At 34.6% G+C, this 16,482-nt stretch overlaps 1 protein-coding gene across 2 annotated transcripts in view; it reads right to left on the bottom strand.

The window, feature by feature from the left end:
- LOC136031395 (nuclear receptor coactivator 2-like) overlaps window positions 1-16,482 on the bottom strand; it is a 203,323-nt gene that overhangs the window by 104,927 nt on the left and 81,914 nt on the right. For both annotated transcript variants that reach the window (XM_065710934.1, XM_065710935.1), the window contains exon 5: window positions 15,315-15,428. In XM_065710934.1, the coding sequence (XP_065567006.1) occupies window positions 15,315-15,428 (114 nt within the window). The remainder of the gene's footprint in view (window positions 1-15,314; window positions 15,429-16,482) is intronic.

Raw genomic sequence — 16,482 nt, forward strand, 5'->3', positions numbered from 1 at the left:
TCGCCATTTGACACTGGGTCAGGTCCTATGGTGGCGCAGTGGGTTTGACCTTAGCTTGGTAATATGGGACCCAGAGATCGAATCATGCTGCAGGAATGCACTGCAGGGCCGACGCAGGGACCTTAGTAGTCAAGAAGCGTCGTTAACCCGATACAATACAATACGACACTGGGTCAGGAGTGGTAACTGTCCGATTTTAAGCCTACCGTTGAGTGTCATTTTATGTGGAATATCCTTCCCGTTTCGGCTCAAGGATGCCACTCGTTTGGCACATTCAAAAGACTTATAAAAAATGTTTGGTTTCCAGGTGATTATTTTTCTTCTTTTTTGCCTTTTTGTCTCTATTTCGTCTATTGATTTAGTGTTTATTTGAAATGTATTATTCCCCCTCTTTTACTGGCCTAGGATTATTTTGAGGGATTAGAAGACTGTATTCATTGCCTTAATAATGAAATATAAACAATTCTACCTCATTATCCATGTTAAACTGAAAAGTGAAAAGTAATAATGAACACTAATTAACGCTTGACTGGATGTCAAGTGACCAGAGGTCAAGAGTTCTCGAGAAACCTCGTCATGGACAGTCTCTTGAGTATTTTAGAACGGCTTTCTGGATACACCCAGGCTTATGCTGCATATCATGGAACTGCCATGGCATACGTGGATCTATGAGTAGGACTTCAACCTATAGAAAATTCCTATAGAAACTTTCTATATGACTTCAACGTATAGAAAATTTCATAGAAAAAGAAGCAATAAAAAGCGTTGCCAGGATGTAGATAGCTGACCAATCGCTTCAGGGAGAGCATGTTTAGGAAACGGGCGAATGAAAAGCCATGTGGAAACCTGAACCTTATTGCTGCTTAGGTACGGGGAGCTGCATATGCAAGATGATAGCATTGTTCCATTGGTAACATCTATAAAGCAAATTCAGGTTGCAAGAAAGGATAGAAATGAAGTGTCATGAAAATGAAATGAACAGGAAGGTGACGCTGTTTTGCCAAAATAATCTATAATTAGGATAATTCAATAACTAACGGAAAATGGAGGACTGGGATAGTGATATATCAGAACACCCATGGTCTGAATGAGGAGATAAGAATTTGGAATACGCAAGAACTTCCAGGTCTAAATGTTTGGAACAGGACAGGCATCTAAGAGACTAATGCAAAAGTGAAGTACAGGGGTCACATAGGTATCTTAACTGAAAACCAAGAATGTCTCAAGATTCTTGAAAATATCGAGAGCAGGCAAAAAAGTGATTGGAATGCTATGAAACATTCAATGAAGATCGAATTGCACTAATACCATGGTACTCTAGGATCACAGGCACTGAATTGGCAGATAAAGCAGCTAAGGCTGGGGTATCAAGGGCATGCTCTAGACAGGAAACTTTTATTCCTATCTTTCAAAACTACTTGAAAGTGGCTATAGAAAGATGGAGGTATCAGATGGCGGATCAAAATTGGCATTGAAATTACTTTCTAAACAACTAATATTTGTCAGTTTCCGTATTATCGCTTAGACTAATTAAACATAGACAGTCATACAGGAAACTTTCCTTCCCATCTGTCAAATCTGGCCGAAAGCAGAAATAGGGAGGAAAAGAATTGGCATAGAATGATGGCATTGAAAATACTTTCCAAACAACTATTATTTGTAAGCTTTCATGATATAGCTTAGAATAAACATGAATTCATTACTTAGTAAAGCGATTAGGGCTGGGCGAAATATGTATTACTAAAAATGAGACTGGCAGTACGATAAACCTTTAAACTTTTTTTGGGTGGGGGGGGGTCATTCGAAATAACTAAATCTAACGATAGTGGTAAGTTCAATGACTAAGCCAATATTTCTTGATATTATTACCATTTTAATATTATTATGATATTATTACCATTGTCTCAAGAAGCCCCTGCACAATATACTTAATATCTCTTTTATGTAAATCTATTCATCGTATCTTATGTAGTTAAAGAAAACTAAACGCATGAAACTTGGGAAGAGAGAGCGTTTACCGTTTGGCTTGCGGTTCAAATCGTTTGCAGGTAGAGGTGTACACGCGAGAGGGGATCAGAGTCCGGCCACCAACCCTCCCCCAAAAAAACTATCAACCTAAAAATGTACCTTTGAGAAGCATCACCACAAAATGCCCCCACTCCTCCTTTAAAGGTCAGTTCTGTGTGTATTGAAACAGGTCTGTATAGGTCTAATCCTTACAAGGACGTGGGGAATTTCTGAGAATTTAGTTCAAAAACTTCTCAATTTTTCCTGAAAAGTCAGCTGTGTACTCTCACATGTGTGTGAGAGTATTCGTTTCCATGTTGCTACTATTTATCTGATTTTGATTATATAAGATGTTAAGATGGTAAAAGATAGCCGAAAACAGAAAATAAGCAAAAACAAGAGAAAGAAAAGTAATTACAAAGGATCAAATTCGCACAAAACGGAAAATAATAATAATGTCTAAAAATAATGTGTGTTCATAAATTATGTTCCTAATCCATGTCTCAATAATCATAACTGGAGCAAGCAATTACAAGCAATTCAAGAGGTTTCTTTTGGTCCGATTTCCCTGTGGAACTAGCAGAATCTGAATAATTCCCACAGCGGGTTACTATGGACATTCAAACCATTTTCCTTTTACGCAGTTGTATAAAGCTCCACGAGGAAACCGTATGCGATAGATCACTGAAAGGTCATTTAAATAAACATCATTTGGACAGAGAGTTAAATAAACATATATATATATATATATATATATATATATATATATATATATATATATATATATATATATATATATATATATATATATATATATATATATTATATTGAAATTAAGCGTTTTGATGATTAATATTTTTTTTCTTTGTGTGTTGATAGCTTACAGTTGCCGCATCAGTAGTTTCTTTCTCTCTTGAAGATTTATATTGATTGTAATCATTAACGTTTCGGATGAGGGTTTTGTGTCATTTAGTTTCTTTTTACATGCTGTTCTATGGACTCGTATGGTGTACCAAAAGTTTTATTTAATATTTACGAGTTTAATGTTGGAAATTAACCATTTGTATCTATAATTTTTTTTGTGTGTTTGTGTTTATAGTTTACATCTGGTTTATCAGTAATTTCTTTTCGTTTTGTGTGTTTATAGGATTTGTATTCGTTGTCAGCGAAATTGCCTTTTGTGAATTTAATTCCTTATTAAATGCATTCATCCAATCCCAATGCTTGGCTGTTAGCTGAAAAGCATGATGAACTTGCTGACAACCCAAATTTGTCAAGGACGGCAAAATATGGCAACTATCTGCTTATCAACAAAGATCAGAGGCATGCATGATTCACATTCTCGATATTCAATAATAGGCCTGTGATTTGACTAATTAAAATACCAAGATCAAGGCAAATCTGAGAACCCTGATCTTATTTTACAGACCGTTCTTTTGCAAACATCTTTCTCCATTCTTTTCTTATCAGAGATCCAATAACTTTTAAGATATTACCATCAAAACTCTCTCTTCAATGTTCTATTTGGCAGTCACAGCTTAGATACAAATATAAAGTTATGAAAACTCGATTTATTTTTGGGACACAGTGCGCGGTAGCGATGCTAGCGGCTGGAGACAGGAAACTGGCATTGGTATCTAAGCTGTGTATGCAACAAAACAAAATTGCGTTCCCGCATATGGTGTTGTAGTACGATTTACGTGTCGGAGCGCGGGCTTGGAGGAGGCGCCAAGTCAAGAGCTCTGTACCAAAAGCTTCTCATGGGCAAGATAGGAGTTTTCATAACTGTATTGGTATCTAAGCTGTCTCGGCAATGAGCTGTAAGATCTTAGCACTTTGACGAGGCAAGAAACGATAATCTGTGAGCTATAATTTCTTAATACTTCGACAAAGCAAAAAACAATAATCTGAGCAGAAAGAGGTATGACCTAAGATGTAAGATCTTATCACATTGATGAGTCAAAGAACGGTCTCAACGCAAAAACCTACAATACTAATTGACACATACGATTCGGCGTTCAATAAGTTGGTTGTGAAAGAAAATGAAATTTGGCCTTTTTTATATTCTTTCTTTCTTTTCCATCGTTTTTTTTATTAGCTGAAATGTGCCTAGACTTTAATTAAGAATGATGAATCATTCCAACTTTAATTAATGATAACAAAATACGACTAGGGCCTACTATTTGTTTGACATCCAATTCCTTTCTGTTCGATTGGGTGATTATTAGCTGAAATGTATTTAAGATGAAGGAGGAGCAATTCGAAATTTAATTAATTACAACAAAATATGGCCACTATTTGTTTCTCATCAAAGATTTAAAAAGTTTTTTCATTGGCAATCCATGTAGTTGGTTCTCAAGCAAAATAAAATTTGGCTATTATTGTCCTGTTTCTTTCTGTTCGATTGAGGGATTATTAGCAGAAATATGTCTAGGATGAATGATGAACCATTCCAACTTTAATTGATGACAATAAAATATAACAACTATTTTTTTGACATAAATATTAAGTGTTTTTTCATTGGCAATTCGTGTAGTTGGTTGTCAAGAATTTTTTTTTCCCTGTTTCTATCTGTTCGATTGGGGGAACATTAGCTGAAATATGTTTATGATGAACGATGAACCATTCCAAATTTAATTATTGACAACAAAATATGACCACTATTTGTTTGTCATCAAAGATTAAAAGTGTTTTTTATTGGCAATCCGCATAGTTAATTGTCAAGGAAAATTAAATTTAGTTTCTTTTTGTCCTGTTTATTCCAGTTCAATTGGGTGATTATTAGCTGAAATGTGTTTAGGATGAATGACGAGCAATTACGACTTTAATTAATGACAATACAATATGACCACTATTTGTTGGTCATCAAAGATTAAAAGTGTTTTTATTGGCAATCCCTACGACTAGTTGTCAAGGAAAATTAAATTTGGCTTTTTTTTTACCTGTTTCTTTTTGTTCGATGCGGGAATTATTAGCTGAAATGTGTTTAGGATGAATAACATTCTAAATTTAATATTTTACAACAGATATGACCACTATTTGTTTGTCATCGAAGATTAGAAGTGTTTTTTTCATTGGCAAATCGCATGGTTGGTTGTCAAGGAAAATTAAATTTGGCTTCCTTTTGTCCTGTTAATTGGGTGATTATTAGCTCAAATGTGCTTAGGATGATGAACCATTCCGAGTATAATTATCGAAAACAAAATAGGAACACTATATCGCTACACTGGAATGAAACTATCCTACCTCCAAATGTGCTACGAATCAAAGTATCCTATGTCCAAAAATGGAAAAAATCGATTTGCAGTCTATCTTGTGCTAAATTGTGTGCTGAATCCAAATTTGCAGTCAGAATTGGCCCTACGCCACTAGGAAGCCTTTTTCTTTCATATCTTATGTTGCAAATTTGCTTTTCTCACACCTTGAAACTATTCTATGTCCTTATTTGGACTTGGGCTAGTTTCAAGCAGTAAATTTTGATGAGTTGCAGGACATAGGATAGTTTGTTTGGACTTAGGATATTGCCATTCTAAAGTATCGATACGTCTTTTTGAACATGGGATAGTTGATGGCAACGTTTGCTTTCACCATCATCAATATTTATAGTAAAAATTTGCGATTATGAAGGAAGGGTGAAGTTGCAAAATGAATAGAGGAAGAATGCTAATGGAACTAGCTAGAGAGAAGGCCAGGAAAGGTAAGAGAAAATTGCCTGATTCTTATTCTGGCTCCTTTTTTTGCCTTTCCAATGTTACTATAAGATTAGACAGTAGACCATTTAGGTATTGTGCTTTCCTTAGATATTGAGGATTTCTTCAGGTCCCCTCTGGTGACTGGCCAGTCATGTCAGCTCATTCCTAGGCAGAGAAGTCAACCACAAACCCTGATTTTTGGATACCCTATGCCAAACGCTAAATATATCTATCATTTGGCATAGCCTATGCCTAACGCTGGATACCCTATGCCAAACGTTGGATACCTGTTGGCAATCTAAACCTGACCTATCTCACTATGGGTGAAATCTGATTGGTTCATTTTTGAGCTTGAGTCACATCATCAATACTTTATAGGCAACAGGTATCCAGCGTTTGGCATAGGGTATCCAGCGTTAGGAATAGGCCATTGTTTGGCATATGGTATCTATGCCAAATGCTGGATATACCCAACGTTTTGCAAAGAGTATCCAAAAATCTGGGAATTGTGGCAGACTGGGGTAGAGTACCTAAATTTTTTGTTGCTGCCATCCCTGAGCTATCCCCACCGCTGGCACTGTGCCCACTAGAACTGAGGGATTCGATTTTACAACATCTGATCTACTATTACAGTATTATCTGACCTTTCCAATAATACTGATAAAGTCTTACTGGTTACACACCATCTCTTAGGTCAAACTTTACATCATCCCGTCTGCCTGTTCACTAGCTCTACAGTGGGGAATATGAAATGGTCGATGTGACTACTAAAATGTGCCGGACAACCTGTATTACTGGTGGACAGTGGCGCTAATAGGTTCAAATGAGCCATGATTGCTCGGATGTTGTAAAAGAGAGTGAAATTGTAGCTTGTAGCTGTAACAACTTCAGTCTAAATATTTTTTAGAGTAGGATTTATAGGTTTACAAGTCCATTAGTAGTTTACAAGTTTTCTAGACTTCCTGGATACAAGTCTTCTATACTTCCTGGATACTGGCCGTTTATTTTATAGAGTTTGGTTGCATTATGTGGACTGAACTGAATAGGCTGAATATTTGCAGCATATAAATAGTAAACATAAAGCAATACAGTATTGTCAACACCTGTAATTCAGTGACATCAGATTTTCTCTAAAAATCTAACGAGGCAACCTTTAAATCTGGCAACAACTTAAACAACATAAAAACCTTATTCTATATAACTCACTGTTGCTGCAGTTATCGGGGCTTCAACATAAGATTTGACTGCCCTAAAAAACAGTACTTATGTATGACATTGCTGTAACAATTTCTTTTTTTCCAGGTTCAGCAGTGACAACAACTACTGGCAACAAATCTGGCTGCAACTCTAAGGCAAATTATTTGAGTTCCCCAGAAACCTCAGTAATTTACTCAGGAGAGTTAGGAAGAATGCTATGGGCCATGACCTCAGAAGCTGGCAGCTCGTTTGAAACGAATAAAACCCGTGAAGATTCGCATTTGACGGTAAAGACTAGTCTTGATCTGGAAATAATGCAGTGCATTCCTGACGCTCCTCATGTGTCAGATACTCCTATTCTGAATCTTGACGTGTTCTTTCAAATTAATGAGCAAGGCTCTAGTGCAGATCTTTCTGTGCATAATGATTCTGCCTTAGGTGCAAGCGAAACTACCATTCAGGATCAATCCGAGAACTTTTGTGAGCTAGATATTACTGGTGCTGCATCTGCTTTTGAACTTAGTGGAATAAAAGAGAATGGGAATGCCTGTGCTAATGACCGTAATGGAATAGAAGAGAATGGGAATACCTCTGCTAATGAACTTAGTGGAATAGAAGAGAACGGGAATACCTCTGCTAATAAACTTAGTAGAATAGAGGAAAATGACAGTGCGTCTGCTGGTGAACTTAGTGTAACAGAAGAAAGCCCTACTGCCCAGGGAAAGAAGAGGAAGAGAAGACCTTACAGCTGGAAAAGATACATAGCAAAGAAGATGTTGAATGCTGGCATGAAACACATTAGTAGCAAAGGAAAGACTGTGCCAGAAAGGAGTATGAAAGGGCCTTGAAAGTGCAGGATGAAGTGTTATGAAAGAATTCCGGAAGAGACTGGAATAACCATTTTCAGGTCTTACTGGGAATTGGGTGATATTAATAGACAAAGAGACTACATACTTCAGCAGGTTAGTCAAGCCAAAAAAAAAAACGTTCTAGGATACATAAAAGCGATAATGATAATCATGAAGAAGGAACAGAGGGACAGAACAATGACACTGAGAAAGCAGAGAGGAGGGTGTTTTCAGTAGCGTATTCCTTTTGCATTAATGTGCATTAATACATATTATGTATGTCACCAAACATTACAAGTTTTTTTGGGCAATCCCTATAGTTGGTTGTCAAGGAAAAACAATTAGGTTTTTTGACATACTTCTTTCTGTTCGATTGGGGGATTATTAGCTGACACTTGTTTAGGATGAATGACGAGCAATTACAACTTTAATTAACGACAACGAAATAAGACCACTATTTATTTGTCATCAAAGATTAAAAGAAGTTTTTCATTGGAAATCCTTATAGTTGGTTGTCAAGGAAAATTAAATTTTACTTTTTTGTCCTGTTTCTTTCTGTTCGACTGGAGGATTATTAGCTGAAATGTGTTTAGGATGAATGACGAGCAATCCCAACTTTAATTAATAACAACGAGCTATGACCACTATTTGTTTTTCACCAAATGATTAAAAATATTTTTTCATTGGCAATTTGTTTAGTCAGTTTGTCAATAATTTAAATACCAGCAATCCAGATTAATTTTTATGGTTCAACGTTCAACAATTTGGATGTCAAAGAAAATGACATTTCGCTTTTTTCATTGGCAATCTGGATAGTCGGTTTATCAATAATTTAAATACCAACAATCCAGATCAACTTTTATGGTTCAGCGTTCAACAATATGGATGTCATAGAAAATGAGATTTCGGTTTCTTCATTGGCGATCTGTCATTGGCGATCAAATATCAACAATCCAGATTAATTTTTATGGATCAGCATTCGACAATTTGGATGTCGAAGAAAATGACATTTAGCTTGTTTCATTGGCAAACTGGATAGTCAGACTGTCAATAATGTCAACTTAGTTTCTTTTCATTAAAAGTTGAATATTCTTCATTGATGATGATTATATTTGTACTGAAAAGCGCAAAACAATTGTTTAAATAGATGTGTCAACTTATTTCCCTTTATTGTTGCATTTTATTAATATGACCATTAAACTATTTTTGCGGATTCTCACAACCCAGTTTGCATGACGAATTTAATACCACACCAGTTGATAAAAAAAACAAGAGGTATGAAGATTCGTGTTCTTTGACGTCAAGCTTGCACTAAAGCAGCTAAAAAAAAGTTTTAAAAGCATATGGTTCAATAATTTGCTCCCATATAGTGTCTACTAGGCCTATGCCTTCGGATCTTTTGCCAAATTCATATTAGAGATAAAAAAAACTGCTTTTCTAAGCTTCCACCTTTTCAATCTACAACAATTCCTTGAACCTTAACTCGGATTGGTCATTCATAGAATTTACGCTAGAACATTACACACAGCTCAACTAAAAAAGAGACAAACAAAAACGACCGGGATACATCAATTAAAAACCGGGACCGGTCTCAAATGGCGATATAGTCCTGTGGAACTCTTGTGATTTTCCCCACAAGTAAAAGTTTCATTTTTATACATAAGTGTGATTATTATGCGTCCCGGGAATAAATTACAATCAAGTTGCAGGAGATATCAGATATACATTTATTAAAAAAGAAAAACACTATGTTGTAAAACAAACACTATGTCTGTCAATAAAAATCAGATTTATGAAATCGGATTGTCGGGTAAGTTGAAACTAGAGTCCAATAATCAGTTTTACGATTCGGTTATCAATAAAAAAATGGCCTAGATTAGATCATAATGATAATGCAACCGAATGTCCGACAACTTCAACTGATTAAGCCTTTATGTAGGCTAACAAAATTAGGTGAGCAAAAAAATTATACCTTCTACCTCAGTAAAATTATTGTATATAGGGTTTGTACATTGTTCTATATCTCCTTTACTAAAATATACAACATTCAATATTTAGTTAATTGCAACCAATTCGCACGTTAGGTAGCCTGACTTACAGGCATATCTAGCTTCACATCAATGTCTACGGGTAGTCATTATCGACCAATTATAGTTTACTTGAACTTGCTCTTTTGCTACCAGCCAAGGTCGTACCCAGGGGGGAGTAGGGGATTTGAACCCCCCCCGGAATATTGTCTAATTCGTAAACACATAACAAAATGGATATAAACGAATTTCTATGCTTTTTGCCCCCCCCCCATCCGAAAAAATCATTGAGTAAAAAAACCCCGGAAAAAAAACTTGGGTACGGCCCTGCTGCCAGCCGTGATTGGATGGCTAGAAACAGTAAGGTCAACTCACGGATATCAGAGGGAGGGGGTGCGAAAATGTATTTTCCAAAATCTAAGGATGGGGCTTTTTTAAGCTATTTAGATATTCATTTATCATCAAGGACACTCACAGAAGTAGGTGGCTCACCTCTCCTCTTGAAAGTCCGAAAATTCATAAAAACTTCGATATTTAGTCTTATACTTTGCAAACAAAGAATATTTTTTTAGCATTATCCCCCAGGAAAATTTATGCAAAAATTACCTTGACCGCTCCATCTCACCATAGTTTGTATGTAAAAAGATATTGAAATATAAAAAATATTAAGTATAATATAAAAGTATAAACAATAATATAAAAAAGATATTGAAATATAGCTTGATTCGTATAAATCAACATATGACCTTTGAGAGAAAGAGAATATATTTAAAAAACACAAAAAATACAAAAAAAGAAAAATTTGCCAAAAAGCCTTATGGCTTTTGTTGCCATTCTCGAAACTACAAAACAAATCACTTAATTGTTTTAATGCCACTAAAAAGCAAAAAAAAAAAAAAGTCATCAGTTGAGACCCTGTACTATACTAACCTAATATAACAACACTATTATGCACTATTTACCTACTTTATCTATATATATATATATATATATATATATATATATATATATATATATATATATATATATATATATAAAATCATAAATACCAAAACAATGGTCCCTAAGCAGCCCACGAAAAGTAGGCCTATCAGTCTCTTAAACTATATCATAAGGAAGGGACTCCCTTGCCAAATAACGCATAAATCAGGTAGCGGTGAAATTGCCGTTGTCAAGAAAACTTGCTGGTGGTGTAAAATAATAAATTCCATTATTCCATAAATTCCAACATAGAATTTATGGAAACATTATTTCCAATTTATGGAAACATTATTCCATAAATGCCAACATAGACTACCCTAAAAACTATTTTTGTATTAGGTTCGCATGAAAAGACCCAATGCCACATAAAAATCTATATATATATATATTTTTTTTTTTTTTTTTTTTTTTTTTTTTTTTTTTTTTTTTTTTTTTTTACAATTGTTGGGGTGATGGATGAACATTCAAATTTGGATTTGTGCAACACAATGAGCAGAACAAATGCCAACAACACTGCATAGTAGTCCTAGCTTTGTAAAGGTTTCCAATAACACCAGTCACTCGTACATGCCTCCCTTACATTCTGACGGGCCTGAATTAGAATTATCTTGTTCGTTGGAAAAAGGCTGAAAATCTCAGAAAATTGTATGAAGATGAGCGCAGGATATTTGGTTTGAAATGATAAAAGCTACATTACTGCTACTGCAACTGCTGTTACTGCCGTTACATATTCCCAACAACTATTTGCAGACATTTATAGCCTCAGGATAACACATGGGAGGGACAATAATCGCCAAATGTAAATGTAAATTTCCTTTTCACTTTGTCTAGTTAATGCATGAACCTTTCAAAGCAGCGTTTTTCAAACTTTCAATTCGCTGGTACCTTAAGCCCCGCCTGCATGTATGTTTACCTAAGCACAAATTTCTGTCACGAATCGAGGATAGGGGCAGGGGGGGGGCATTTAACCCCCTCAATCTCGATGTCTCTTCACCTCTCCTCTCCCATATTTTGGAAAATACTTTTTCTGGCATTTTCATTGATATTTTCCCTGAAAAAATGGGAAAAAATCCCCCTCTTGATTACCATGAATTGACGCCACTGTTTCTGGCCTTCAGGACTGGCCATCTTATCAGGAAGTAAACTATTATTGATTGATAAAGATTATAACTAGACAGTGATGTCTAGCTAAACATGCCTGCGCTTTGGGCTACAAAATCTACGCTTTCCCAAGGCTTCTAAAGCCAGTTATCAACAGCGTCCAGGGTTATATAAGAGTAACTCAATTGTAAATTAGATCTTCTTTTATCTCATTTTACATTGAAGTTGTAATTTATCTTAGTTTTTTCTTGTTCTTTTCTTACCTCATGATTTTTTCGTCAAAGGTATGCGCTGTTTTCAAATTGTCACTATTTTTAATTTTTTATTTCGCTTGTACTAAGGACGCCAAGGCGATATCCAGGGAGGTAGGGGGCTTGATCCGCTCTCTGGAGTGTTTTTCCGACTCGTAAAACCTTACAAAATGCATATAAGCAAATTTTTGATGTTTTCTTTTTGTCCCCCCACCTTCAAAAAATCCTGGAGAGGCGAGATATATATTCTATTTATTATTGCAATAATTTTGCTTTTGTCGTCAAGGTCACCCAAAAAGGGTGACCTCCCCCCCGAAAGTCTGAAAATAAATAAAGCTCACCAAATTTGGCAACATTCAAAAACAGCGTAATCCTTTGCCAGCCCATTTGTTCATCTTTATCTCCTAGAAAAGCTTTCTTCAAGAAAAATTTCCATCAGTGTCCCTTCTCACTATAATTTACATTAGAAACGAATACATTAAAATACAGTTTGATGCAGGTAGCATGTGCAAACTCATGTACACTAACAGGCTACCTTGCAGAAAGAAATCGGGTAGTGTAAGGTAAATTTCCACTATACCCATTTATCGCCCTAATCTTTTAAAGCAGTACTTTTAAAACAGCGTTCAGGATTAGCAGTGGCGTCATTTGGGGGGGGGGGGGGCACGAGGGCGGTTGCCCCCAATAATTTGAAAAAATATTATACAACCAATGCCACTTGACTATCCGGACACGAACCCCTCTTGCCCACCCCCCACCCAAATAACAATGCTGGAGATTCGCCCCTGAGGATTAGATAAGACTATATTATGAACAGGATTTTTTTATTTTCTGTTGTAATCTTCGTTCTGGTCTTGATTTGTAACTGGATTCAGTTGTTTGCCCTCTTTTGAATTCTGAATTTTTTTTTCTTTTAACGTCTATACTATTCTCAGTTTGTCATTTGTCAGAGTGTTTTGTTTTTCTTCTTCGCTCCATTGAGCACATTTTGTTGTTTATAAAGCTAGAATCTTGGTAAAGTAAGTTTCTTCTTTAGATTTCTTTGAAGGTGAATCCAATTGTTTTTATTAATTCCCAGCCAAAATTTAATAGGAGTAACTCAATTGTAAAGTGGGCTTATTTTTCCTTGTTTTTTTTTTTTTTTTTTTTTTTTTACAAATTTTCTCAGACCCGGGTCGAGTAGGTGCGGGGCCCGACTGGATTTTTTTTAGGGACCCTCTATATATTAAATATCTAAATAAAATATTAATGCATAGTAGTTCACGTGCCTAATGCGAACTCTAAAATAGGACTATCCCGAATAAATTCAATAGATTTGACATGAACTTTTACGGGTATCAGTTTTCTATAGTATAAACTATGTATATTATATAACAATAAACATATTAATAAATCTCATCCAGCAAAGAAAACTTAAAATATACATATTTTTAATTATTTGAATAATTCATAATTTTGTCCCTAATCGTCAAAAACGATTTGCTTTAAATTTCAAGATCCGTTTTTTGGTCATTTTGACGACAAAGCGGAACCAGACTGGGCCGAATAACCTTTTCTCCGACCCTGTTCACTCTACATATAGTTCATAATTGATTTTCGTTCTTTTGTATTTCCTTTTTTACAGTTTGATTTTGTCCATTTAATGTCGGCGTTGTATTCATTTTGTCAAAGTCTTCTAACTCTTCTAACAGTCTCTAACTTTTGGCAACTCTTAGGAAATCTATACAGTAGGTTCATCCTGAAAAATATTTGACTACTGCAGTCTCGACGTGTATAAAAGCCCCTTCCATTTTCTCTGTGTAAACGAGCCAGTGTATATTTCTCAGTAGTTCGAGCACAGCTTAGATACCAATATTGGTATCTAAGCTGTGAGCTCGAGCGACTTTAAACAATGGTGCGAATTTGTATTATTTTTGATTGCACAAACAGAAAAATAGAGGGTGAGCCGGCTAAGTGGTTGGCTCGTTACTGTCCCATCTCAGAGACAGGACCTATGACTTCACTCAGTGACCTATCCAGGATTTCTAAAAGGGGGCTTTGGATTAAATTTTAGCAAATATGGAAATTTCTAGTGATAACTTATAATCATCACCAAAACAGGGAAATAGCCTGAATCCCATAAATAGCGGGAGATGGATCCACGAAGCGGCGGGACTATTATTTACCACAAAGGGGCAATCCAATAGTTTCAGTACAGATTATCTATTAAGTTTCACAACAATCTGTCGTTTTGGATAGAAATATTGCGCCATGAAGCATCAAAAACTTTTTTCTTCTAGGTAAAGAAAAATATAACCTTGAATTTGTCCTCTTCAATGTTCTTTTTTGGGCCATAAAAATGTCCTTCGAAATTTATGCACGACCTTTGTTTTCCTTCTAATAACTGGTGATAGCCATATCCAAAAAAAAAATACCAAACGTCTATTAAGGAGTGTTTGTCGTGAAATTCATAATGAGTTTTCAGAAAATTGAAGGCCATCAAAAAAATTGTATTTGTATTATAAGAAGAACATAAAGTAATGCTTGTTGTTATTATTGTTGTAAATATTCTGCCACGAACTAGCAAATTACATTAAACTTCACATCAGAAAGCATTTTTTTATGACTCATTAAGACAACCCTCACGATTTTTTTCATTATCTTTACCGTTTCGGGTTAAGGGCAAGTTTGGTATAGAACTTGGATTGTTTCATAACTGCGTTAGATTATTTAAAATGATTTAATCATTCTAGTTATCAAGCTTTTTGTCAGTTTCTAATCAAACTTTGTTTTGTCCAGGGCATCTTTAGAGCTAGAGGGAGGGGGTAAGTTCCCTCATTAGAGCTACCAATGGCCTTCCTTACATAATTTGCTGCAGCTTAATTATTTAGCCTTTATATGACGTAACAATGGAACTGAAATATTGATGCGAAGCGCCAAAGTTATGGCAATGTTCAAATAAAATTTATTTTTACCTTGATTATCCTTATAAATTCATTTTTTGTTTTTTCCTTCCATTCCGAAACCAATGTTATTTTTACCTTTTGCATTATTACAGCCAAACCCATTATTTTCCTTTTATTTTTTTTTCTTAGCAATGTCCCGAGAAATCATTAAAATTGATTGTAAGTTGAAATTATTCTAAATTAAATTTATTAATTACATAATTTAATCCATTACGATTGATAAAATTGATCAATAAAACTGATTAACCTCAATTTGTTGACTTACTTCAAGAAGAAACGTCCCAAGAAGTTGGTCGCTTAAAATGGCTGGTTTGGAAGAAGAAACCTCACCCTCTTGAACATCTCCTGAGCCGTCTGCTTCTTCTTTGATGCGTCGTATCTTCAAAAAAAAAACTATATAATCAAATGAAAAAAAAGGAAAAAAACAGAAAAGGAGAAGAAAAAGAGCTACGTGAATGAAGCCTTAAAGAATTCAACGAATTTAGATTTTGAGCTGATTTCTGAAAGTTCGTTCACTTCTACTAGCTTAAAAATATTAAAGAACATAGAAACCAGTAAACAAAAATAATTCTTCAGTATCATAAAATTAATATTTTTAATTAAAAATTAAAACGAAGCTTTTTCTATACAAAAAATATATTTATAATATTAGAAAAAATAAGTACAAGGCCAACTAGAGTCACTTACATATTATTTTGTATGGCAAGCACAGAAGCTTTGTACAAAAGACTGCAATGAGCAATAAATAATTCTAGAATATTTGTTTATTTTATAGAATTTTTTTTTATTTGAATAATTATATTTAAATTTTAAATTTTTTGAGAATAAACTAATTTTCATTTTATTTTTTGATTATTTAGAATTTTTTAAAATAGAATCTTACTTTATTTATAATATTTATTCTAGGAACAAATAATGTCTTTCTATTATGCTCCAACCCTTGAAGAAAATGGCTGCATCATGCAAACAAACCTAGTTTAAACCCCTGATTGGCGCTTTTCAGGCTAATCGACAACGTTCCTGCAAAAATATTTGTATATATTTTAACTGGGGATTGCAACAATTCAAAAACCTTAAAAAAGAAAACCAAAAGTTTGAAGCTTAGTATATCGTTATTAGAAATCAAACTTGTTTTAATAGACGAATATCTTTGAAAAGTTGCAGTATGAAAAGATAGCAAACTATCTGCGGTTAGAAGACAAGCGACAATGAGAATCTATATATAGAAGCATGCCGCGTGCCAATTGCTGGGACTCGGCTGCTGGTAATTGCATATATATATATATATATATATATATATATATATATATATATATATATATATATATATATATATATATATATATATATATATATATATATATATATATATATATATTTAAAGTTTTAAATATATCTGAATACAGGGATAGAAGCAATCCAGTATATCATGG

This window comes from Artemia franciscana, chromosome 9 (assembly GCF_032884065.1).
Source record: "Artemia franciscana chromosome 9, ASM3288406v1, whole genome shotgun sequence".
Lineage (NCBI taxonomy): Eukaryota > Metazoa > Arthropoda > Branchiopoda > Anostraca > Artemiidae > Artemia > Artemia franciscana.